The sequence below is a fragment of the Epinephelus lanceolatus genome, chromosome 19, assembly GCF_041903045.1.
Source record: "Epinephelus lanceolatus isolate andai-2023 chromosome 19, ASM4190304v1, whole genome shotgun sequence".
NCBI classification, from domain to species: domain Eukaryota; kingdom Metazoa; phylum Chordata; class Actinopteri; order Perciformes; family Serranidae; genus Epinephelus; species Epinephelus lanceolatus.
The window spans coordinates 19065494-19088652 of NC_135752.1; the positions used below are offsets into that span (position 1 = coordinate 19065494).

Sequence of the window (23159 nt, forward strand, 5' to 3'; positions counted from 1 at the left end):
AACACAACATGTATAGCAGCTGCAAATGTTTAAAGTTTAGGAAATACATTTTTATTTAATAAAATGTGATAATATGTGAGCCAAGGAAAAATTAAAACACGCGTAAAAAATAAGAAATAAACTCGTAGGTTATTTTTAGAAGCAATTTCTCTAAGGACACCTATTATAAGCGTTTCTTTAAAATAAAAATGTAGTCTAGTGTTACGTTTTTACGCAGTTAAACTTAATAAATCAGAGAGTATTAAAGTTTAATTATAATAAACATTGTTAAATAAAGAGATCAGGCACTGAAATGGAATATAAATATCTGGAGACTATACCTGGCTAAGGTGTTTGCATATCTGTGTGAATACTTGTAATTATCCTAAATGTTTTTTGACATTGTCATGCGGCACCCCACGTCACGCAAAGTGTGTGCATGTGTGCATTTGCAGAGAGGGGAGCAAAAGGAGAGGGGCGGCTATTATACCAAAGTTCTGCAAAGTAGGTCTGTGCCACTCTTGATTAGGGACTGTTCCCAAAAGATGGTTGCAGACATGAGATAATGAGGTCCTGTGATAACGCGGGTCTCCTTTAAGTTTTTCCCATGAATCGAGACTGTCGCCAGTCCACAAAACGACACTGTGCATCGGCACCACGCTACTCACTTCTCATTTGTCGAGCACAAAAGCTGATCCACCCCAAATCCGCGCTAACAAACCAGGGGCCGGGAGCAAATCATATAATGTTCAACCGTATTCACTTCCCCACTAATTAACTGGAATCCCACCTTATTCTTAAATACAGTGACCAATTAAACGGCCATGTATGCCAAAGGTCTCAGAGGCCACAGTCGGTCGCCAGGAGCATTTGTGAAGGTCTGCGGCTTCACTATAGGCAATGGATCTTATTAGGTGGGTGACCTCAGCGAGGAAAGGTTACAGACTTTTTCACTGCCCTCGGTTGGAAAACTAAGATGTTTCCTAATCGGATTTTAATTGGTTGGTTGGGTGGTTGGTGCTTGTGTGCTCGCGGTGTGCGCAGTGGGATGATGTTTGGATTTCAGCGCGGATCCACAAAAATGGAAAGTGTGGGAATCGTTTTTCAATCGAAATTAATATTTTAAACTTTTATTTCAATATATAAGGCTTCATATATGCAGGAGAAGTAAAATCAACAGGTGTTAACAACTGTAGTTTTTCTTTTCATCATTTTACGTGATCAATTTTAACCACTTCACATGGCTGCAAATCTCTCTCCAAATAGCCTCTTTGTTCCACTTTCCAGCGTCACAACAGGCTAATATAAAGTTATGAATGTAGCCATAACCGCAAATGACCATCAATTCAACACTTAGGCACCAAACAGGGCACAGTCACATTTCTTCCTATAGGCTACCTCATGCAACTGTTGCACATATTCATTGCGTATTCGTGGTTACTGTAGAATCCTATATAAGTTAAGCCAACCAGGTTCAGCTTACGTTCAAATACGCCCCCCCCCCCCATTACCCCAAAAAGCGTCTTTATGCAAAACATGTGTAGGGACTTCAATAAATGAAAGCACAGCTCCTAACCGCATCCTACTTATTTTGATTTTCATGTGGTTTTCATGTATTGTCCAACTTAGTAAATACGGCCAGTCTCATATTTCAAATGTCACAAGTCTCTGACGACTTGCAATTTGAACATGAAAAAGCAGCAGAGGCAAACAGCTAGTAAAAAAAAGAAAGACAGAAAAAAGGTGGAAACTGTCTAACTTGAGTCACATTAAACTCATAATAGATCAAAAGAAAGAAAAAGCTTTTTTTTTAAAAAATAATTCCATGACGGCGGATATAGCTCGACGCAGACTATAAGATGTTAGTTTTATGTCAAACCTAATAGACTATTAGACTAACTATATACAGTAGGCTTTTTAATTCACATTTCCCGATAGAAGCCACGCTCGTATTAGTGTGTGCCAAGCCAGATAACCCTGTTGACGCACCACACACACACCACAAAGCAAAGAGACAACTTAATCTGCCTTTAATGTAAACACAAAGGTAACTTTAAACAATATTTAAATTATCCTTTTCAAATTGAGTTTCATCCAAAAGAGGAATTTAAGTATTAAATCTAAAAATGTTTCATTTCAGAGTTGCAGAATAGCATTTATAATTGTTTACTTTGCAAACGTGCGCTTGAGAAAACGTTTCCAAAGAAAACAGTTTTCTGCTCATAAAATATAGAATTTTCTGATATTTATATACAAGTAGGCCTTTATTATAATTTTAGAAAAATCTTATTTTTTATGCTGTTGTGATTTAGTAAAGAAATCTCTGCTAAAGAAAGAAAAACAGCTCCAAACAGCTTAAAACAAGGCTCCATACCAGAGGACTTTTACGCAAACATTTACAAGGCATTATGGCTTCAACAGTGAACAGAGGGATCCATCCATCGCGCAGAGAAGCATGTGGGAGATTCAATTGACCGCACTCAACTTTGCCGCCGCTTGAGCTTGCCGCATACACTTCAAATTGTTGTTCTCGCTACTGACAAAACCGTTAATTCACCCAGAAACGGGAGGTCAAGTTTCAGCAGGAGCAGAGAAGAAGGGAAAAAAAAGAAAGTAGCCGGCAACTTACAGGAACATTTGTGTCAGACCGCAAAGCTTTTCTACACACAAACAGCTCTCCTAAAAATATTCAGCCAGCATCATAAACATGTAACACCTGTTGCTTTTATTTATCTGTGTACTTGAAAAGAAATCAAAAAGGAAGTTTGAGATTTAAAGCGTTGAGACAGGTGAGTGGAGACATTTAAAAATTCATAAATTCACTCAACAAGTGTCTAAAAAATGTCTGTTTGCCAAAAAAGAAGTGGTGCAAAGGGAGAAATCTGTCAACAAATTTCATAATTGCCATTTTAAAGGAGTTTTGACATAAATAAAAATCTGCTTACTTATTTTTAAGAGTACAAAATACTGAGCTGGATTTTTTTATCTAATGTGTGACACAGATTGATTTCTGTTTTATTTGGATGAAGAATTTCACTGTGGTATCTGAGCTGACTGAAATCATTATTTAAATCCACACTACATGTTTAACCACTTCATTTAAAAGTGACACAACATGTAAAAACACATGCTTGTTATACAAGTACACTGCATGCCGTTTTAATTCTTTGCTTCACCCAAACAGAGTGAAACAAGCACTAGTGGGACGAGGTGCAGCAAAATCCACAATGAGAAAGGGTGGATTATGGGCTCAGGCCTGCACAGCACCTGTGGGGAGTGGCTGGTGAATCTTTCCCCAAATAACCCAGAAAACTCATCCCAGCAGGTCTGCAACAAGGTTGAACAGGAAAAAAAGACCACCTGAGGCTCAAAATCCAGGAAGACCTCGCTTACCTTGAGGGGAACTGACACCTAAGTGAGTTTTTACAAGGTCATTTAGGGATGGGGTACTCCAGTTTATGTAGCATAACTGTGCAGCAAAATTCCTCAAGTGCATTTAAAGGAGCTCCCTTAAAGCCACAGTCACAGCTATGATGTGGTATATATCTGCAAGCATAAGCGCCATGCCTGAAACCAACTGATTTCCTATTGAACGTCTATCATCGTACTTAGCGTGGATTTACTTTAAAGATTGCTATTGCACTTGATCCATTTACCTCAATCACCATGCTCGCTAACAAAATGTCTGATTGTGGGGTAAAAAGACATAAAAGACATGTACTCAACCGTCCCGTCAGTGGAAATCAGTGCTGGTTTCTCTTACCCAGCCTTTCAGACTGCATGGCACTTGCTTTTCCGCCTATGGTTTTCCATTTCAAAGCCCTATGTCTCCATGTAAATACCAAAACACAGTAATCCAATCTGACCCCATTGCAAATTTTCCAGAAACTATTGGGGGGTTGTGGGGTTGACATGAGCCACACACTTATCCCACTTAACCTCTAGAGAGAAGCCACCCTAACCCCTTACAGCCCAAGATTCCCTTGGTGGAGGAATGCACCGCTTTATACCGCTCTCCTCTTAAAAGCACTGCGTCTTGAGGTCGGGCTCAATGGCAAAACCTTCTAACTTCGTGAGACTGTAAAGTCAAAGCAGCACAAAGCCGATGCCGATGTTGGGGAAGCTAAATGGACAGCAGATATCCACATTAGGGCACCTCCCTGCCCACTGCGCAGTGCAACCCCAAATTCTTTTTGATTCAAACCCAAAATACTCCCTAACCGATGCCTCTGATGAACGTAGCAGGGACATATTTACACTGTGCTAACTTGATGACAAATAACCTGAGGATCTTTCTGTTTCCCATTTAGCATTGTTTGTTTTTTAGCATGCAAAACTGGTTTCGGTAAGATTCTCAGTGCTCACAATGTAAGGGGGGGGGGGAGATGCTTATCTGCCATGTTGGCGAGTGGTGGCCTGTAAGGCAAGCTAAAGACTTTTGACACATGGTCCACATCTGAGGCATTTACCACGAGCATCTTGATCACACAGCTTGTAGCTGCAGAGAAAGCCTGAAGGCTGTTTATGGGGTTGAGCAGACAAATCTCCTGCATTATGCTCTACAGGTGGTGCATGCCACTGGACTGGTTTGTTCTAATAGTGGTGCGTACAATGTACACGTCGAAAAGCAGCTGTGCAGTCCTTACTCTATTCTACAGCTACAGGTGATAATGAGCATAGCTTGTTTTACGTGAATACGAACCATTAAGCGAGCGTTTAGTGGGCTTCTGGCCAGACAATGCAGTGCAAACTTAGTTATGAACAAAGCATGAACTCCTTTGATTTCTGACCTAAATATGGTTTCACAAACACCTAAATGCATGTGATATTAAAATGCACAGAAGGTTTTAAATCACAATTCAGGTTTAATTTATCATAGTGTGTATGGTTTCAAAAATATCCTGTGATGTCACAACTGAGACACTGATTGCACTGATTACATACTGATTTACGAACAAATCAGATTGTTTTTCTAAGTCAGGTCTCTCTGTTGTTTAGGGGCCTTTTAGCATTAAATTTGCCATATTTAAATGACAGATCAAAAGCCAAACATGCCATTTTTCACCTTTCAGTTACCTCTCTTTTAACTACATGGTAGTTAAGTCAAAATTATGAGCCTGAGTCACTGTTGAACAACCTCAACCAAGGGAGGAAATGTCTCCCCAGCACACTGCCATTTTGCTTGTCAGTCTGTAGTCAATGCACAGCCATCAATAAACACATCCCCTAATTAACTAAAATTGTTTTTCATCAATACCTATAACTGGCCAGCACAGAAATTGATGAGAGCAAGGGTTGACTTAGCTAAAAATGCCTGACGGGGACAATTCATCGACAGGTAAAGAGTTTATCATTCCTCCTGCCAATTGACTAAAACACTGTTTGATTCTAGAAAGTGCATTTTACAATGTGCACCCTTTTGGGCCGATACAGCCTCAATGGATCAATTTTAACCTCACCTAAATCTTGGAGGTAAATGGTTTGCATTTAGAAAGTCATTACGCTGTCAATTGAATGTCTCCCCTCCACTCTGTGTCGGGATGTCCATAATGAAGTTTGGAGTCATTATAGTAGTTGAATATACTAATCTTGTGATGTTTCCTTTCCCTATCATGTCGTGTTAGGGCTGATGACTCTCACCAGACAATCTCCTCCATTCAGGAGCGGTGCCACCAAGTCTGTCCTTGCTTATCATTAACAATCTGCAAATAAACAGGACAGCATACATTACATCACTTGCAGCTCCATGATCAATTCCAGGAATGTCTTTGAAGCTTTGCTTAATGAACCTACACAGTGTGGCTGTTGTGTGCAGTCGGGGCATTGAGGCTCCATAACCTATGACCTTAATGCAGTTTTTCTTCACTGATAATATTGGGAGGTTAGCAAAGGAGTATATACGAATATTCACCAGAAACACGGTTGAAATGAATTGTGCTGCAGAGCCACTTGAAAGGAACTGCTTTTCCCCTTCAGTGCTGACATCTTAAAGCACATTCTTCTAGAATACTAATTGCGGAGACAGCACTGCATGATGCTTTTACGTATCAGAAAAAACACTAGCTTGTCCCCTGTATGGTCAAAAACCACCCACCCACGTAGAGTGAGATTTTAGAGCCTGTCCAGTCAAATATACTGCCCCTTTTGATTTTGATATGCATGATCTCTGTAGATGTATAAAAGGGAAGCGCTGACAAAGTTGGCTTCATCAATCAGTAGTGTCAGCTCAGACCTTTTTATAGCCTCTTGGAGTCCCTGAGAGCCCTAACCCTGTAAAAGTTTATATAGTGTATTGACCATTCTCTACTTGCTTAGCTAATGAAGCCAGCTTGGCCACAGACACTGAAAGGCTGCCGCCGTGTCAACACTGCTTCCTATTTGATGACACCTTCCACTAAATTGAAATGTGCTGCTAATGGGGGCGAGTGTTTAAAGAAGAATAAGCCACAGTAATTGACACGGGTCTGACCTCACCCACACAAAGAGAAGGATGGAAGGCCCCACATAGGCTGGTGGAGAGCAGCACCTTCGTCGTTCTGAGGCTTTAAGGTTTGAGTCAGTCAGATGCTGCTGTGGCTTATCAACAGCTATCATGTTTATTTTCTCTAGTCAATCAATAATGCACAACATAACAACAACAAGCCCATATCCTTGTGTATGTCCCCTGGGCGATGTTCTGCATATGCATGAGGACCACTCGACATTACACACATGCACACACACAGGTGTTTTAAAAGACAAACACTTCAAGCCATACCTATGCTAAAGAGGGCATTGTGACAGGTACAACTCATGCTGCAATGAACAAAAAAACACGCATCTCATTTGTGCATGCTGAATGGAAGTTCAGTTGAAGTTAATGCTGTCAGAGGCTCCCAATATGAGCCCTGAGGCATCTATGTCAAGCTCTGAACTTCAAAACTACACTACTACATATACAGGCTTCCATATATTTATAACAACCAGTGTGCAACAAGTACATCACACCTCTTAATGTTTCAGGAGAATACTTTTCTACCACTTTGCAGATGCATCAACTGATGCAAAAGTCTAAACGGAACACGTCGTTAGGATTCAGTATAAGGGCCTGTTGCCTTTTTTTGCTCTGCATGGTCCCCCCCCCCTCAAGGACTTTGAGATCCCCCACCGCCTTGGAGACAGACAATTGACTGAGAATTGATGGTCAATGTTTGTCCAAGGTGGCTGACTGGCCGCGGCTCTCTAGTTTACTTGTGAATTTGTGGTTAAATAGCGTCCAAAATAGCATTTAGAAAGCACTAGCGTGGTTTTGTCAGAGCCGCACATCTCTTTAGACGCTGTGCAAGTGAAGCAACATTAGTGCGCCGAACAGTGAGTCAGTGCGTGCTTATATTTGGCGTTTTAGCTGAGTATTAAGTCCATAAGCTGTATTCTTATACACGGCTTAACCGTAAATGATGCGACTGATAGTAATCCTGACCTGTAAGCTGCAATATTATAATGGATGTAGAAGAAAAAGATTATGGCAACTGCATTCTGTTTCACACAATAGAAAAAACATTTGCTCAGATAGAATTAAGTATCAAATGATCTGTGCCACCTTTAAGTGCAGCCTGTGCAAGTGTCACTATGAAGACTACATCTGAATATTTTCCCAGAGACAGTTGTGCCGGGAAAGCGTGCTATATTTAACAGAATTGATTGGTATCATTCAAAACACAGAAGCTTTGATACAAGACTTGATCCACGCACCAGTGAACGCATCCTCACTGACTGCTGCTGCCCTTGTGTGCGCGCAAACTTGTGGCTCTAACTCTTATAAAATGCTGTTTCAAGTCAAAAATGAAAATATCCACAAGGGCTGAGGGCGCACACATCCCGGAGGCATCATCAGCTCCTCGTGTTTCATCGATATAAGATGCATTTCTTTTAAATACACAGATTCATAACTGAGTTCACATACACAGACTCAAATGCAGATTTAAGCTGGAGTGGGAAAATAAGAGCCAATAGCGGAGTGTCTGAATATCGATGGCAATGTCAGAAAAATAATGATCTTTGCATCCACACAGAGCCTAACAAACAAAATAAAATCAATATAAATATAATAATCAACAACTATTGAGTGTTTCCAGCGGCAGCATAACATTATATTAAACATTACATGAACTTATCATGGAGCGCCTCATCCCGTCACCGCTCATATTTTCCTGATTTCAAAAGAGGATGTTACAGGAAATGTTGGCTACTCGGCTTTTTTCCGGCGCTGTTAAATCTCTGGAAACTCACAACACCGCGACGTGAACACTGTTAAATGATAGAATAAACGTATTTGTGGATATATAAAATAGTGCTCGTAATAATCAATGCGTAAAACTACTGCTGCGCTGTGGGACAGAGGAGGAAGTCAACAGCCCGAGCAGATCACAACATCTCGCCGACAAAGCGAGCCGGTTTCCCGGCTTGGCTTGTCTGCTCTCTCCCCTTCGCTGGGTCTCACAGACCGACCGACAGCGCAACTTCTATAACGATGTTGACATATTCACACAACACTGACTGAAGCAGGGTGGTGTTTCACGGCAAAGCCCTTTTGAGTTTCCAAACACCTTTTTATAAGTCTGAAGTCTGTCCCCTCCACCCGACCTGTTAAAACCACGCCTACGCAGCCACACAATTGGTCCGAAAGCGTCAAAGAGCCAATCAAACGGAGCGCTGCTACTCGTAACATGCAACACATCCATACAGTATGAAGCCCTATGGGCCACAGAGGCGCTAGGAAAATCACGGAGCTGGGACCTTACCACCTCTCTCTCTCTCTCTGGCCGTCAGCGGACTCCTTTCTCTGCACACGTCTTTCTCTGAAATGTGTGTGTGCGTGAAAGAGAGAGGAGGAATAAAGTGTGTGTGTGCGTGTGAGGGTGCATGTCCGGAGCAAGTAAAGGCAGGGGGATTATTCGGCGCTATCGAAATATTTCAACACGTCGCCCTCGCTGCAGGACTGAAGCCAATAAGAAGGAACGCATTTTAACAGGAATGCCGATATTGTAAACAGCAGCAGAGGAGAAAGAATGCACTGCAGTCAATTAAGTGACTCACCCAAGTTGGTTTAATTCGGCTAATGTCCGCAAGCCAGCGAGACACAGAAAGGTGTCCGATGCGCGTCAAGCTCTGAAGAAAAACGGTCTCGCAGCACTTTTGAAGAATAATGGAGAGCATTTTTACATTTCTCTTTCCAGACTTTTGATCACAACGCAGCAGACGACTGAAGAGACTCCCCGGCAACTCGTGAAAAATAAGTGGATGCTTATTTCTGCAGAGCTGAAGGAGGAATTTCCAAAGCTTTCCAACTTCTGATCCTTTTTGTCTTTTCCCGTTTTCTATTTTGCCTCGATTTGCTCCTCTTGTTACGCAGGCTACACTGCTGACACAAATACTGTTTCACATCCAACCAGTCGTCTATAGTTGTTGCCTGCACTTGGATGAACTTCCTGATGAGAGACCCAGTCATACAGGGATCAAGTATGGCATATCATCCGTTTATACCTCACCGGGGTCCGGAATTTGCCATGAGTGCAATGCTGGGTCACCAGCCTCCTTTCTTCCCGGCTCTGGCGCTCCCTCCCAGCGGCTCCCTCTCTCTGCCGGGCGCCCTGGGAAAGCCGATCATGGACCAGCTGATGGGAGCCGCGGAGACCGGCCTCCACTTCTCTTCGCTGGGGCACCAGGCTGCTGCCGCCCACCTCAGGCCTCTCAAGACTCTGGAGCCTGAAGAGGAGGTTGAAGACGACCCTAAAGTTCACCTGGAAGCCAAGGAGCTTTGGGAACTCTTCCACAAGAGAGGCACCGAGATGGTGATCACCAAATCCGGAAGGTGAAACTAATTTTTGTCTGAGTGTGTGTGTATGTTCATCCCCAAAATGTAATATTATCTCACATGCAGACGCCTGTTGTGTTCACTGACAACTTATGATGAAGGGATTTGTTATTTTACACAGATACAATATAAATATACATATAGATATTTATACTTAGCCATATCTTTACAGCTCCTCTGCATTTTTAATGCAACGTCTTCTGTTAGTCTAATGGGTATTAATTCAACTTAGACTGCAGCACAGATGTCTCACAATTGTCATGCAAATGTGGCATTTATCACACGACAATATGTTGCCACTACAAAATAAAAACATGACCCCATATGAATATACAGATATATATTTCTAGCCTGATAGAATAACTGAGACAAAGCTGCGAGTGTATGTGTGTGCAAACTGAGGTCTCTGGTAAACTGCACACGTCTATTAACAGGTCTTTAATGATGAGAAATAAGTTGTGATATTAGCTATTAAAAATAATATTAATAAAAAGGGCTTATAGCTGCTGTATTGTTAATGTTAATCCACCAGTTAGAGTAGCGTTCACGGGTCTATAGCTACGCATTTCCCCATACAGACATTTGGCTTGCTTATGATCACGTTGTTAATTTTAATGACAAAACTTTACATGGAGGTAATATTCCAGTGAAATGTCAACTTTGTGATGACGGATATTGTAGTCAGAGCTCCACACTCTCAGTGACAGTATACAAAGATGGCTGCTGTATCGTGTGTGTGTGTGTGTGTGTGTGTGTGTGTGTGTGTGTGGGTCGGTGTGTGTGTGTCTACGTGTGAGTGTGTGTAGGCCTTCCAAGGCATTAAAAATCAAGACACCATTCAAACAGCGTTGACGTGTTGTCTTATCAGGGATACAGTAGAAGAAGAATATATTTATTTTTGTACTCAGCTTCTTCTTCGTGGGACTGTATTTTGGCTCTTTATCTGTAGCTGATAAATTACAAACAGGCGATAGGCAACATAATATAACTTATCAAACTGATGAAAATAAAATGAAAAGCATGTATTTATGTCTATGTAAAAAAAAAAAATCCAAATATTTTTGAATATTTTAAGCATATTTTTATTTGCCACCACACGAGTGCTTATCATCTGTTTCCCTCTGTCACAGGCGGATGTTCCCCCCGTTCAAAGTGAGGTGCACTGGTCTGGACAAAAAGGCCAAATATATTCTCTTGATGGATATTGTTGCAGCCGACGACTGCAGGTACAAATTTCATAACTCCCGCTGGATGGTGGCGGGGAAGGCCGACCCCGAAATGCCAAAGAGGATGTACATTCACCCGGACAGTCCGGCTACTGGTGAACAGTGGATGTCAAAAGTCGTCAATTTTCACAAACTCAAGCTGACGAATAACATCTCCGACAAGCATGGATTTGTAAGTTCAACTAATGTATGTCAATTTTCCTATTTATCAACTTACCATTTTAGTAGAGAAATGTTGATAATTTTATTTGGAATTTAATTTTGTTTTATTGTGTTCTGTGGAGAACGACCTGACTAAGATGGCACATCATTTTAAAAACACAAAAACATTTTAAAGAAAATTTTTAAAATTTCATTATGTTGAGATAATCTTCTTTTGTTGAATTATAATAATTATTAAGCAGAGTAAAAATAAGTCTGTATGTGGACATCCCTGTATCTATAACCAGCTTTGTTTAATTAATTTAATATTGCACCATAAATCACTCCCATTATGTTTTTAAATTATTTGCAATTTTTAAAGCACAGTATTTTTTTTACAAGACTGATACAAGATGATGTGACTTCTGATTTCAAGTTATTTTAAAAAAGTGATGTAATGTGAGGATATATTCTGATGCTAATGTAACTCCCATCGTAATGTTTTGGTGCTTGTGTGTTGCAGACCATACTTAACTCGATGCACAAATATCAGCCTCGGTTTCACATTGTGAGGGCCAACGATATTCTCAAACTCCCGTACAGTACCTTCAGGACTTACGTTTTTCCTGAAACGGATTTCATTGCCGTGACTGCTTATCAGAATGACAAGGTAAGCACAATAATTGCTCATACTCTGAATATTTTACTCAAATGCAGCTTGTGTGTGTCCCATGGCCCTGTCAGACGCGCTCTCCTCGGCGTTTTTCATGCTCTGCACCATTTTGTTGTCATAAAATATGAAAGACGTCATATTTGTTGGAGCCTGTGAGAGTGCAGGATCGTAGGTGGGGGGGTGATGTTGCGAGTAAGTGTCACATTCACCAGCCTGTGGTAGGAAAGTAATAATTCTGAGGAATGTTATATACAGGTTGTCTTCCTTTTATTTAATCACGTGGAAAGGATTTGGCATGGACCCAGACTGTGTGTGTGTGTGTGTGTGTGTGGGGGGGGGGGTGTGTGTGTGTGCGTGTGTGTGTGTGTGAAACTAAAAAGGGTTGGGGGTTGAGAAATGAGGAAAAAGAAGAGGGGCAACATTGTGCGGTTGAATGGAGAAAAAGAAAGAAAGAGGGGGGAAGCATTTTTTGGGTTGTGTCAGACTGTGCTGCGTGGTAACATTTTATTCTCTGTGAGACATAAAAATAATGAAAATCATCCCCTCGACTCTTTGATATTGTTGGGAAACCATGGCACCCTCCCCCGCCTCCCATGTGCAGTGGTAACACTGCCGGAAGTGGAGTGGGAGTAAAGTTTTGCAAAAGTTTACACAAAAAAGCAGCATGTTTCACTCTGATGGGGAAAACGTGCCAATATAAGGACTCCTGCTCTTTGTGCGCGCGTTTGTACCCGCGTATTGATGTGCTTTTATCTGTAAAAACAAATACAGTCTCAATGTTTTGTGAACTTGCAGAAATTTGAAATTAGCCCCAGCTTTGGGCTTTACTTGCAACTATAAAAGATGCATTATATAAGAACATCATAGCATTGGAAGGGAAATTTCAGTCGCTAATATTTACGCACGGTTTTAATCTTTTCAGATAACCCAACTGAAAATCGACCATAATCCATTTGCCAAAGGATTCCGTGACACGGGCAATGGCAGACGGGAAAAGAGGTAAGACAAGGCAGGGGACGTGCATTGAAAAAAAACCACCTCAGATGTCTTTACATTTACGCACGGAGGCAGACAGTGATCTTGGTGGATTAAGCCCACGTCAAAGCTTCCTCATTAACCCGCAGGGAGTGTGGCTCTTCACAGTTTCTAACCAAATAGCTTAATAGGCTATATGGAGTTCACTATAATTCTTATAACGCTGGTGGCAACAGAAACTGGAGCAGGAATGCAGCTGTTTCCATTGCCATCTTCACTTTGTAATTCATATTCAATTATACATTTATCCTAAATTGTTTAATGCGTAAAATTACATTGTGCTCACCTTGAGAAGGAGCTTTGTGACATGACAGGATTGATAAATAAGCAGGCCTACTAAAGCAGTGACACTGTAATAGATTTCGTATCCTCACCTGCGGCGAAGGTGAGTCAGACCTATAGTCAGGAGCTTTATTATTTCAGTCTGAATGAGCTTCCAACACCACTCATCGCGCCGCTGATATTGTTTCTGACCTGAGAGCTGTGATCACCGCCTGTAATAACCTGGGTACTTGTGCACAGGAAACAGCTGGCCCTGCAATCCATGCGTTCATACGAGGAGCAGCAGAAAAAGGAGAACGGCGCGTCAGACGACTCCTCTGGAGAGCAGGCTCCCTTTAAGTGCTTCGGCCAGGCCTCGTCCCCTGCCGTGTCTACCGCGGGCCCCCCACACCTGAAAGGTAAGCTGACAGACCCCACAAGTCAGTCACGGCCCGATCGCAAGTCGTGTGTAAAGTCGTAAAATGTCTATTGTGGCAAGAATTTTTACGAGGTAATGTGTTGAAGAAGAGTTTACATTAGGGATGTTCAGCAGCGCGTGCACACAGTCCTCTGTACTGACCGGCTTATTCAGGTGAACAGTAAACCATCATGGAAACATGTTTACTCATTGGTGCAACAATAAGTTTACTCCAAAAGGGAACTGGTTGATCTGCAAAATTTGAATAAGTAAATAAATAAAAATATAAACTAATGGCATGAACACACATCCAAATATTATTGGGAAATTGGGAAATTAACACCATAGATCATATTGGTCACCAATGCGCAAACCTGCAGTGCAAATATATGTCCTTTAGGCCTTTTTTATTCCACATGTGTGAGCCGGCTGCCATATGGCTGATAATGTGAGCTATTGTTTTCATGATTCACCGATGTGCAGAAAGGCAACTGATATTCTACTCCTCCTCCTCCTCTGGCAGATTTCTGTGACAGCGATGAGGACAGCGATGATGAGAGCAAAGATGGACACATCAAAGATGGTCCGGACTCCAGCAAGATTTCAACAACCACGAAGGATGGGAAGGATCACGATGGGAGCCCAGCTAAGGGACATCCCTTTAGTAACACTGACTCTGCCAGCAGGACGCGCGACAGCGGAGCCAGGACTGAGAAAAGTCAGGCAGACTCGCGGCAGAGCCCCATCACCGTCATCTCCAGCACCACCCGCTCTGGAGAAGACCTCAAGAGCCCGAGCCTGGACCAGCCCAAATCGGACGAGTGCAGGTCGATAAGCAAAGACAGTTTCATGCCTTTGACTGTTCAGACTGACAGCCCGCACACAGCCCATGGTCACTTGCATAATTTTGGATTTCCAACGGGCCTAACAGGACAACAGTTTTTCAATCACCTTGGGAGCGCGCACCCGTTTCTCTTGCACCCCAGCCAGTTCAACATGGGAGGTGCATTCTCAAACATGGCCGCGGGCATGGGGCCACTATTGGCAGCTGTGTCCACGGGAGGGGTTAGCACCATGGACACGACTAGCATGGCATCGCCTTCGCAAAGCTTGACGGGAGCGCCAGGCTTGCCATTTCATCTGCAGCAACATGTCTTGGCATCACAGGTAAAACCTGTTTTCTCGGGCCTATAGGCCTATACTGTCAGCCTCGAGTGAGGGAAGCACATGTTGGGGTGTAATGTACAACAGGCTGCAGGCCTTAGAGGCCCATGCCAGATTTAATATGTCAGATATTGAAATGTCGTTAATGATCTTGCTATCGTGTTCAGGTGTGTGTTTTTAAGCATAACTGTGAGAAAGGGAGTGTGTGTGCGTGTATTTATTTTGCTTTACTGCCAAGTTGGCTAATACTCAATTTTTAGTTGAGCAATTACAATTTTACTGAGTATGCCGCGTTTTCTCACCCTTCTCTTTCTCTTGGCGCTGTTTTATAGATATCAACTATCATTCATTAAGAAAACAGATTTGAAAGACACACACTGACACAGCTGGAGGTGTTGGGCAATCTTTTTGATTTCAGCTCATTAAGTCTGTTTTGGAGCTACAGTGGCGTGTATTAAAATGCCTCAGAGAGACATTACGCTTTAATAGACAACAAAGTTGTCTTTTTTTCCATTTATTGTCAGTGTTAGCTGCAGCTTCTCTCACTTGATTGCAGCATCAGACATCAGGAATTTTTATTTGCATTACAAATTTTTTTGAATGGGCACTAAAGCTGTTTACATGCTGGGTGGTGAAGCTGCTGCACAATATTTTTGTTAGGACTAGATTTGTGATAACCTGTGTGAATGGAAGCACTGAAGGCACGACACACTCACTGTGCGTTTCCAAGGTTTGTTGTCTATAAGCTAAGTGCCAAACAGCGTCATCAGCAGTGTAACAATCCATTACAGTACCAACATGAGCATGTATGAAAGAAATCTTGGAGGAGAGTGACAGTACAGCACAAGAACTGCCCGAAGCTGGTCACTTTAAATCACTATTTCCACGCTTTGTTCCACGAGTTTAATCCAAAACATGCAGCAGTCTGGTGAAAGAGTTTATCATCATACATTTCCCCTTGATTTTCTTCCTTCTCTTTATTTGCTTTGGCACATTTTTTTGCTATTATAGTACACAGAAGTGTATGAACTGTCTATAACATCAGCCTCGTGGCTCACACTCAGTTTCTCCATTTCTCCACAGGGCCTTGCCATGTCTCCGTTTGGCAGTTTGTTCCCCTATCCGTACACGTACATGGCAGCAGCCGCGGCAGCCTCCTCTGCTGCCTCCTCGGCGGTGCACCGGCACCCTTTCCTGAACGCAGTGCGCCCCCGACTCAGGTACAGCCCTTACTCCCTCCCCATGACGGTACCGGACAGCACGCTGCTCACCACCGCCATGCCCTCCATGGCCGGCAGCGGGGCCGAGCTGAAAGGAGACGGCATTGTCCCAGCCAGCCCCGTGTCTGGTGTCACCCTGGATTCCACATCGGAGGTGACCAGTCACTCGTCCACCATATCCTCCGGCTCGGTTTCCATGTCCCCAAAAACTTGCACGGAGAAGGACGCCGCCAATGAGCTGCAGAGCATCCAGCGCCTGGTCAGCGGACTGGACTCAAATCAGGACAGGCCACGGAGCGGGTCCCCCTAGGGATTTCTTCTTCTTTTTTTTTTTTTTTTTTTCTTTTTTTTTTTTAAAATACACACACCACCTGCTTCTCGTTTCGTTGTTGTCATGAAAAGTGAAAAGTGTTGACGGTGATGAAGACATAGGAGGACGCTCTCGTAGATAACATGCAGGTTTTAAAAATGAAAAAAAAGACAAATAAAAAAGTTGGACGTTTTAGTTTCTGAAATGCACTTTGGTTAATACACATCTGATACGTATATTTTTCTTTTATTTTTTTTTCCTTTTTTTTGTTAAATTAAACAACACTTTTTATCCTGTCATTTGAATACCATACAAGTATTGAAACTGAAAAAGTTGGCATGGGTGTGACTTACAGATTTAGGAGAAGTTGCTGCTGTGTCCTGTCTCCTAACTTTATTGTACACGAGGAGAAAATGTGTTTTAATATGCACTCTGAGTTGATTTGACTTATTTGAATTCACTACCGTTTAACCTACCTTATAAAGACTGCTGTATTTTGTTGTACACTAATAATTGATCGATTGGCCAAATGTTGCATGCCCCCCTAAAAAAAACCTAACGAATGTTATTTTAACACTAAAAATTGAAACAAAAAGCATAAAAAAATATTTAGTTTGGAATATAATTAACAATAATTCCCTTTGCTTAAGTTTCTTCTTAATTAGGTGAACAATTTTTAAGACAAATTTGTTTTTCTTCATGCCTTTTTGAAATCAGAATGACATGACTGATGCTGCGGGCCCAAGCATGCGGAATATAGCCCAAATGTCACACAGGCAAAGGGAAGCAGACATTTAAATATTAAAACAAAAAGAATGAAAGGTAGTATTGATTAAAAGGTGTACATAGGGATATATAAAATATTTATGTAATTATTTCATATTGTTATTGCGTGTAAATACAACGGAGTAGTTTGTTTCTAGGGATCTGTTCTTAATTTATTGTCGATATACCTGTGTAAAGATAGTTTGTGGGCTATTATCCTTTTGTTGCCATCTGCATTTATACTCCTCTTAAAAATATGGACTTAATTCCTCCCCAAATATCCACTGAGCTAGTTATTCACACTCATGTGCCATTGTATTTTCATTTGTTGTCCCTGTGTGTGAAGTGCTACTGTTTAAAAACGAATGAAAAAGCGACAACGCACTGCACCAATGGCTTGGAATAAAAAAAATATAAAAAAAATATACATATTCTTTTGAGAAGAGCAAAAGAAGTGTCGTTGAAGTGTGACAAAAGTGGACTATTTTTTCTGTTATTAAAATACTTTGCGAAACTGATCGTACAAGTGCCGCATAATCGAAAATATGAAGGTTTCTTTTGTGTTTCTTAAATTGTCAATGGGTTATGTATTGGAGTTTTGTCTAGTTTACAACATCGACATCGTGTTCTTGAAAGTTTCAATAAAATATTGAAATGCCATTTTATTAGTGTGTGTCCCTCGCTTTTACGCATTGTGGAGGAGAAGTGCGGGAACTGTCACCTTTACGCATTTAAATGAGTTTATTGAAGGCTGGCTTTGTATGAGACATCCTGACATCTTGTAAAAAATGTTTTAGGAAAGTTTTACTCCACTTCTGTAGACTCATGTGGAGATATCTGCCCACGCTGCGTTCAAAGACCATCTCAGCTTCACGGATCATACCTGGGATTCCTACCTGGACGAGGGGCCGTGCACTATAATTTAGCGTCTTTACACTGGAGTCTCGCGTCAGTGTAAAGGAGCATTTACAGCGACAGTTTTTATCATGATAATGGAAATGAAAATATGAATTTCATTTGGAATTTATTTCTTAAAAATAAATCACATACAAGTAGCAATCTGGCCTGTATATAATCTGAGGTGAGCTGTTTGGTGACATGCGCTGATCACACTGACCAAATAGTAATTTGAGGTCACCAAAAAGTGATAGCCCCCTCCGTTCACGCAAGCAGCAGTATATCTTTACAAGTTTTGCTGCAGAGTGACAGCACGAGGACCCAAATGAATCTGACATGTCTGCATCTCCTGCTGAAGACGTGTTACGTGAAGCCTACAAAGACTATGAAATCCCTTGATTACCCTCCTCTATTGCACCTCGAGTCAGGAGTTTATCAACACCATATCTTTATTTGTATATTGTCTGGTTAATGTGTAGCGAGCCTGGCGCTGGAGAATAGGTGTAAACATGACACAAGCTGTCTCAATTGGTCTGTCTTATTGCTCACCTGGCGCCCTCGACGAGCATATCTTCCATTTTATTGCACGGAAGGCGACAATGCGTCTGTAATCAGACCGAGACACGACGCCCCCAAGCGGCTACAGCGCTGGTTTATTTAAGTGCACAGCACAACAAACCAAAGGACACAACCTGGGTGAGATATCACTGAGGAGTCACTGATAAAGACTGTCTCTGCTGGTCAGACAGCTACTGTAAATTATTTTAATGTGTAGTACTTAATAGATACTAAAACATAATCAATATGTGATTAATATTTTCCATAGGCTACAACTTTAGGCTCAAAGCAGCAAACATATTTAAATTAAAAAAAGAGCGTTTGCTGCTCAACATCCTTGTGCGTAAAAGCTGGTTACCACAGAGTGGAGCGCAGATATTACTATAAGAAGATATGACATAAGACCTTAAAATAATATTTGAAAAAAAAAAAGAGACAGAAAAAAAATTGATTCAGAAAATGTAAAGTGTGCCAAACATGTGTATTCACTGCCTTTTAGTTCTGGAAACTGCCCTAACAATTCCACATATCGGCTAATAATTACCTTATAATAAAGCCCACTAAGTGAAGAGTACAGCTGTGGATCTGTACATATTTTCATCTGCGCACCTTCAGTGTTTATGGCCTCTGCTTGTTTGCATGCGAGTTATCTTCTTGATTATTTACTGATGCACCGTTTTGACCCTGTTCCCGTCCAGCCAGCCTGTAGTGATGTCCAACTTAATTAAATATTAAACTTTTAAAAAATCCCGCCTCAACGCCTCCATTAAGGCAAGTTAGCCTGCCTGGTGATGGAGGAAGTGTCTCCTGCGTGGGCCTTTACTCACGAGGCTCGATTTTTAATGTTAGATTGACCGGCCTGTCTAACAGGTTGCTCTCACTCACGTGTGTGTCACGAGGCAGCTGCGCCATCTAGCGCCAGTGGATTATGACTGACTGGGAAAAAAGTTTCACTGTCCCCGTTTCTCTTATAAATTCCACGGTGTCCTGAAATCTGACCGGGACAGAAATTGGTTGGACTTGTTTAAACGGATTATTACATTATCTTAATATTAAATATTATGTATTTTATTTATTATCATATAGGTTTATTAGATTCAGAAGTTGTGTGTTAATAAATTACATTAGATCCATCACCCTAAATAACCGGTCCACATGCAGTCTCACTGATTTTCCAAAAAGATTCAGTGTCCCTTGTAAAAAATAGGTAACTGTTAAGTGAATATATTTAAATATATGGTAAAATAAATGCAATTAAATACATGTTTAAAAAAGAAAAATGGGCAATGTGCAGCTGGTAACACTTTATCTATAAAGTGTTTCTAACATTTCAGCATCTTATTAGTTGAAATTAAATAATTCAACTATTACTATTACATATACTAGAGTATATGTGACAATCCAGAAATATTCATATTAACAGAATAATTTAGTTGAACTATTCACTCAACCTATGCAGCATATCTGCAGATAGTTCAAGTTCAACTAAATTATTCTGCGAATATGTAGTTGAATTATAATGAATTATAACACATAATCTATAGAATAATATCTAACCACAAAGCAAAACAGTTGAATTATTTAATCTCCGCTAATAATAAGCTGCTGAAATATTACAGTCTAAACTATCTATTCATGGACTGTCCCAAATAAAGTTTTACCGAGCAGCTTAAAAATGGCAAAACCCACAACATCTATGCCCCTTTATTTTTTTTTAATCTCAGAAAATACACTCCAAATTGTAGACAACTGTTTAAAACTTCAAATTTCAACAACGCTCAACTGTTTTTTAAACATGGAGCAAACTTGAACTGAATTCACCCAACCGTACTCAATAACCCTCATTTAGTTATTATCTCTCATCTCTGCCTTGATGACAGTTACAGTACGTCAGGAGAAAGCAGCCTGCATATGAGTCTTATGAAAGTAGAAGTATCCATCACCAATGAGCCATTATAGATAACATTATCTCACTTACAAATGCGATGTCTGACTGAGTGAGGTTGAAGTATGCATTGTGGTAAATTTGCATCTCCTTTATATATTGTAGATGTTTTTGTGTCATCAAGTTGCATTCCAAGAATGTGTTTCAACATGACCTCTGATTTGAGATGCGGCTGAGTGAATCACAAGTTACAGTAGGTGGTAGGTGTGTCTGTGTGTGCCAATGGGAGATGTTTGTTGCTCTTTGCTTTTTATGCTGGGTTAAACATAATTTTTTAAGTCTGTGGATAAGCATGTTGATTTGCACGATTCTAAGCTGACCAGTCTGATATCTTTTTCCTCTCTCGGGTTTTACAGAGAGCAAATCAGGAACATGTCTTGTGTGGTTGTCATTCCAGTCCCTGGGGTTTAAAATATTAAGATTCTCCAATCACTGGAGATGAAAACACACTTCCAGATATTAAACTACTTCAAGACAAACGTCTAACTTTCCTTTGAAATGACAGAAACGTCTCGAGGTTCTCTATTTACAGGGACTTTCATCAGCCACATGCAACTGTAACAGTGTGTAATAGTCAGTACTATGAATTTGTATCGTAAAGGTTTATAACTGTACACACACTGTATACAGAAAGATGGTAAACTGAATTTAGGTGCATTCCATTAGGTGGGCTTTACACATACAAACAGAAGTTGAATAGTAAGTGATGTGTCATAAACAGTGTCAGAGTGCTTTGTTGAGAACATTGTCAGCTTAGCTTTTAAATCTTTCCATTGTTGGACAATAGTTAGAGTATTAAAGCTTTTATTTCATGAATGACACTCTGTAGGTGTGTCGGCCCCCTTTCAAAAGCACCAGCAGTCTGTTAACAATGTATTGTTCTCAACACAATCCTAAAGTTGGCCAGCAGGAAAGGCATGTTTATGATATTGCTGGCAGATTATTTATACTTTATATATACACACACACACACACACACACACACACGAAAAACACTTGTGCATATGCTCATGATTGTAAATAATGAATGCACACTTATGTGAATCTTGGAAAAATTAATGTGATTGCATTTATGTGCGGTTATCTGATCTCATTCCACATAATCTTTTTATTAGTCCCACTGAGCATTTTTTGAGATGATTAAAGTGGTGTTGTATAAACAGCCAGCACAGAGTGCACTGAGGGATACTCAGTAGTCCCTATACGAATTTTTTTTTTTACAAAGCCCTTTGTGGATTTGCAAAAAACACCACTGTGTTACTGCAGCATGCAGCAGACGATTTACAGTATTGAAATAAAATAAATACAATTACTGCATCTTACAACCATTTAATTAACTTTTATACACAATTGTCTAACTGAATAACTTAAGTTATTGCTATGTTCTGTCTCCATTAGCCATCTTTGTGTAAATGCTCGTGTCTCTCTGGAAAAGTTCTGATTAGAGGTGGCTTTGGAAAACTGTCCAAAGTTTGTGCAAATGCAATGCTCAAGGGGTAAAAGGAAACAATGTAAGTTTTCCTGCAGTATGATTATGAACAAAAGTCTTGCAGATGATAATGACCAAAAGAGTACGAGGATGAAGGACACAGGATTCCTTTATACTTACTCATCATCACTGCATTTTATTTTTCAGCCTGCTTTGTTTTTTGGTTGGTTCAAAGTTATGAGTTACTGTCACTGCCATAGCCACTCTACCTTACATGAGGTGACAGCGCACTCTAGTGTCTAAAGTGCATTACTACAGAAAATAGTAGTGTAGGCTATGTATTAGGGCTTAGTTTGTCTTCTTTTCCCCTATTTTAATTACCATTTTTAAAAGCTAGGATCACTTTACAAAGGAGATGGGAGGTTTAAAGTTCAGAAGATATGCAGCTGTGTTGCGACACATCATCACTGACAGTGTTCTGATGAGTAACTGAAACATTTAATGGTTGATGTTATACCAAAAAAAAAAATAATTAAATAAAATGACTGGATTAGACTTACTAATGACTTATATGTGAATACATGCCAAACTCAAGATATTTTATATTTAGCAGTTAAGATTTTATTGTTATGCTAATATGTGTGGAAAATATACAAATCAATTTACATATCATGAAAATGTAAATAAAATGTTTTTAGTTAGTTTAGAATTTAAAGTTCTGTTAGCCCTATTGTTGCAAATATTCTGACTATTATTGTGACTGTAATTGTTGCAGTGTCTCTGGGATGTGAGTTCACTTAAAGGAGCAGTGTGTGGGATTTAGTGGCATTTAGCAGTGAGGATTGCGATTGCAAGCTGAAACTTCTTCTGTGTCACAAGTGGGAGCTCCCAGTAAGGATTCCTCTAGTGTTCATTGTTCAGGAGGATTTTACCGGCCAAATTATCCGAAGAGGTCTCTTCCTCTCCAATACAAGCAGATCTAGTGATGTAAACCAGTAAAAACAATACATAAAGCAGTTTGACGTTAAAAATCTGTGGTTGTCAGGGCGTCCAGCTCAGTGGGTAGAACAGGCATCCCATGCTCATAGGCAATGTCCTTGCCGTAGCGGCTACAGGTTCAATTCCAGTCTGCGGCCCTTTGCTGCATGTCATCCCCCTTCATGCCTAAGTACTGTCCTGTCAATCTTTAAATAATAATAATAATAATAATAATGATAATAAAAAAATCTGTGTTTTTCAGGTGCCAATTGGGTCATCATGGAGGGGCGGCTAGCCACAGTGGTCA

At 40.7% G+C, this 23159-nt stretch overlaps 1 protein-coding gene and 1 long non-coding RNA gene across 5 annotated transcripts in view; one reads left to right on the forward strand and one right to left on the reverse strand.

Moving 5' to 3' along the window:
• Positions 1–23159, reverse strand: part of LOC117270103 (uncharacterized) — a 78352-nt gene that overhangs the window by 47884 nt on the left and 7309 nt on the right. The window contains exon 1 of one of the 3 annotated variants that reach the window (XR_013488129.1): positions 9055–9187. The exons of 1 other annotated variant lie outside the window; for it this stretch is intronic. This is a non-coding gene — a long non-coding RNA (uncharacterized LOC117270103). Of the gene's footprint in view, positions 1–8759; positions 8835–9054; positions 9188–23159 lie in introns of those variants that run through there. One more of the 3 variants, XR_013488128.1, reaches the window with a different exon arrangement.
• Positions 8711–17705, forward strand: tbx3a (T-box transcription factor 3a). 2 transcript variants are annotated; one of them, XM_033647555.2, is made up of 7 exons: positions 8711–9829; positions 10963–11245; positions 11723–11869; positions 12795–12871; positions 13430–13587; positions 14110–14753; positions 15834–17705. In XM_033647555.2, the coding sequence occupies exons 1-7, from the start codon at positions 9438–9440 to the stop codon at positions 16278–16280; spliced, it is 2148 nt and encodes a 715-aa protein (XP_033503446.1). In that variant the 5' UTR covers positions 8711–9437; the 3' UTR covers positions 16281–17705. The 2 variants fall into 2 exon arrangements, with proteins under 2 accessions (XP_033503446.1, XP_033503447.1); XM_033647556.2 differs by having other exon boundaries at positions 10963–11230.

Coding starts and splice junctions, on each gene's coding strand:
- tbx3a (XM_033647555.2), top strand. CDS start 9,438: ATGAACTTCCTGATGAGAGACCCAGTCATACAGGGATCAAGTATGGCA. Junction 11,246..11,722: donor GATTTGTAAGTTCAACTAAT/GTATGTCAATTT, acceptor TGTGTGTTGCAG/ACCATACTTAACTCGATGCA. Junction 11,870..12,794: donor CTGCTTATCAGAATGACAAG/GTAAGCACAATA, acceptor TAATCTTTTCAG/ATAACCCAACTGAAAATCGA.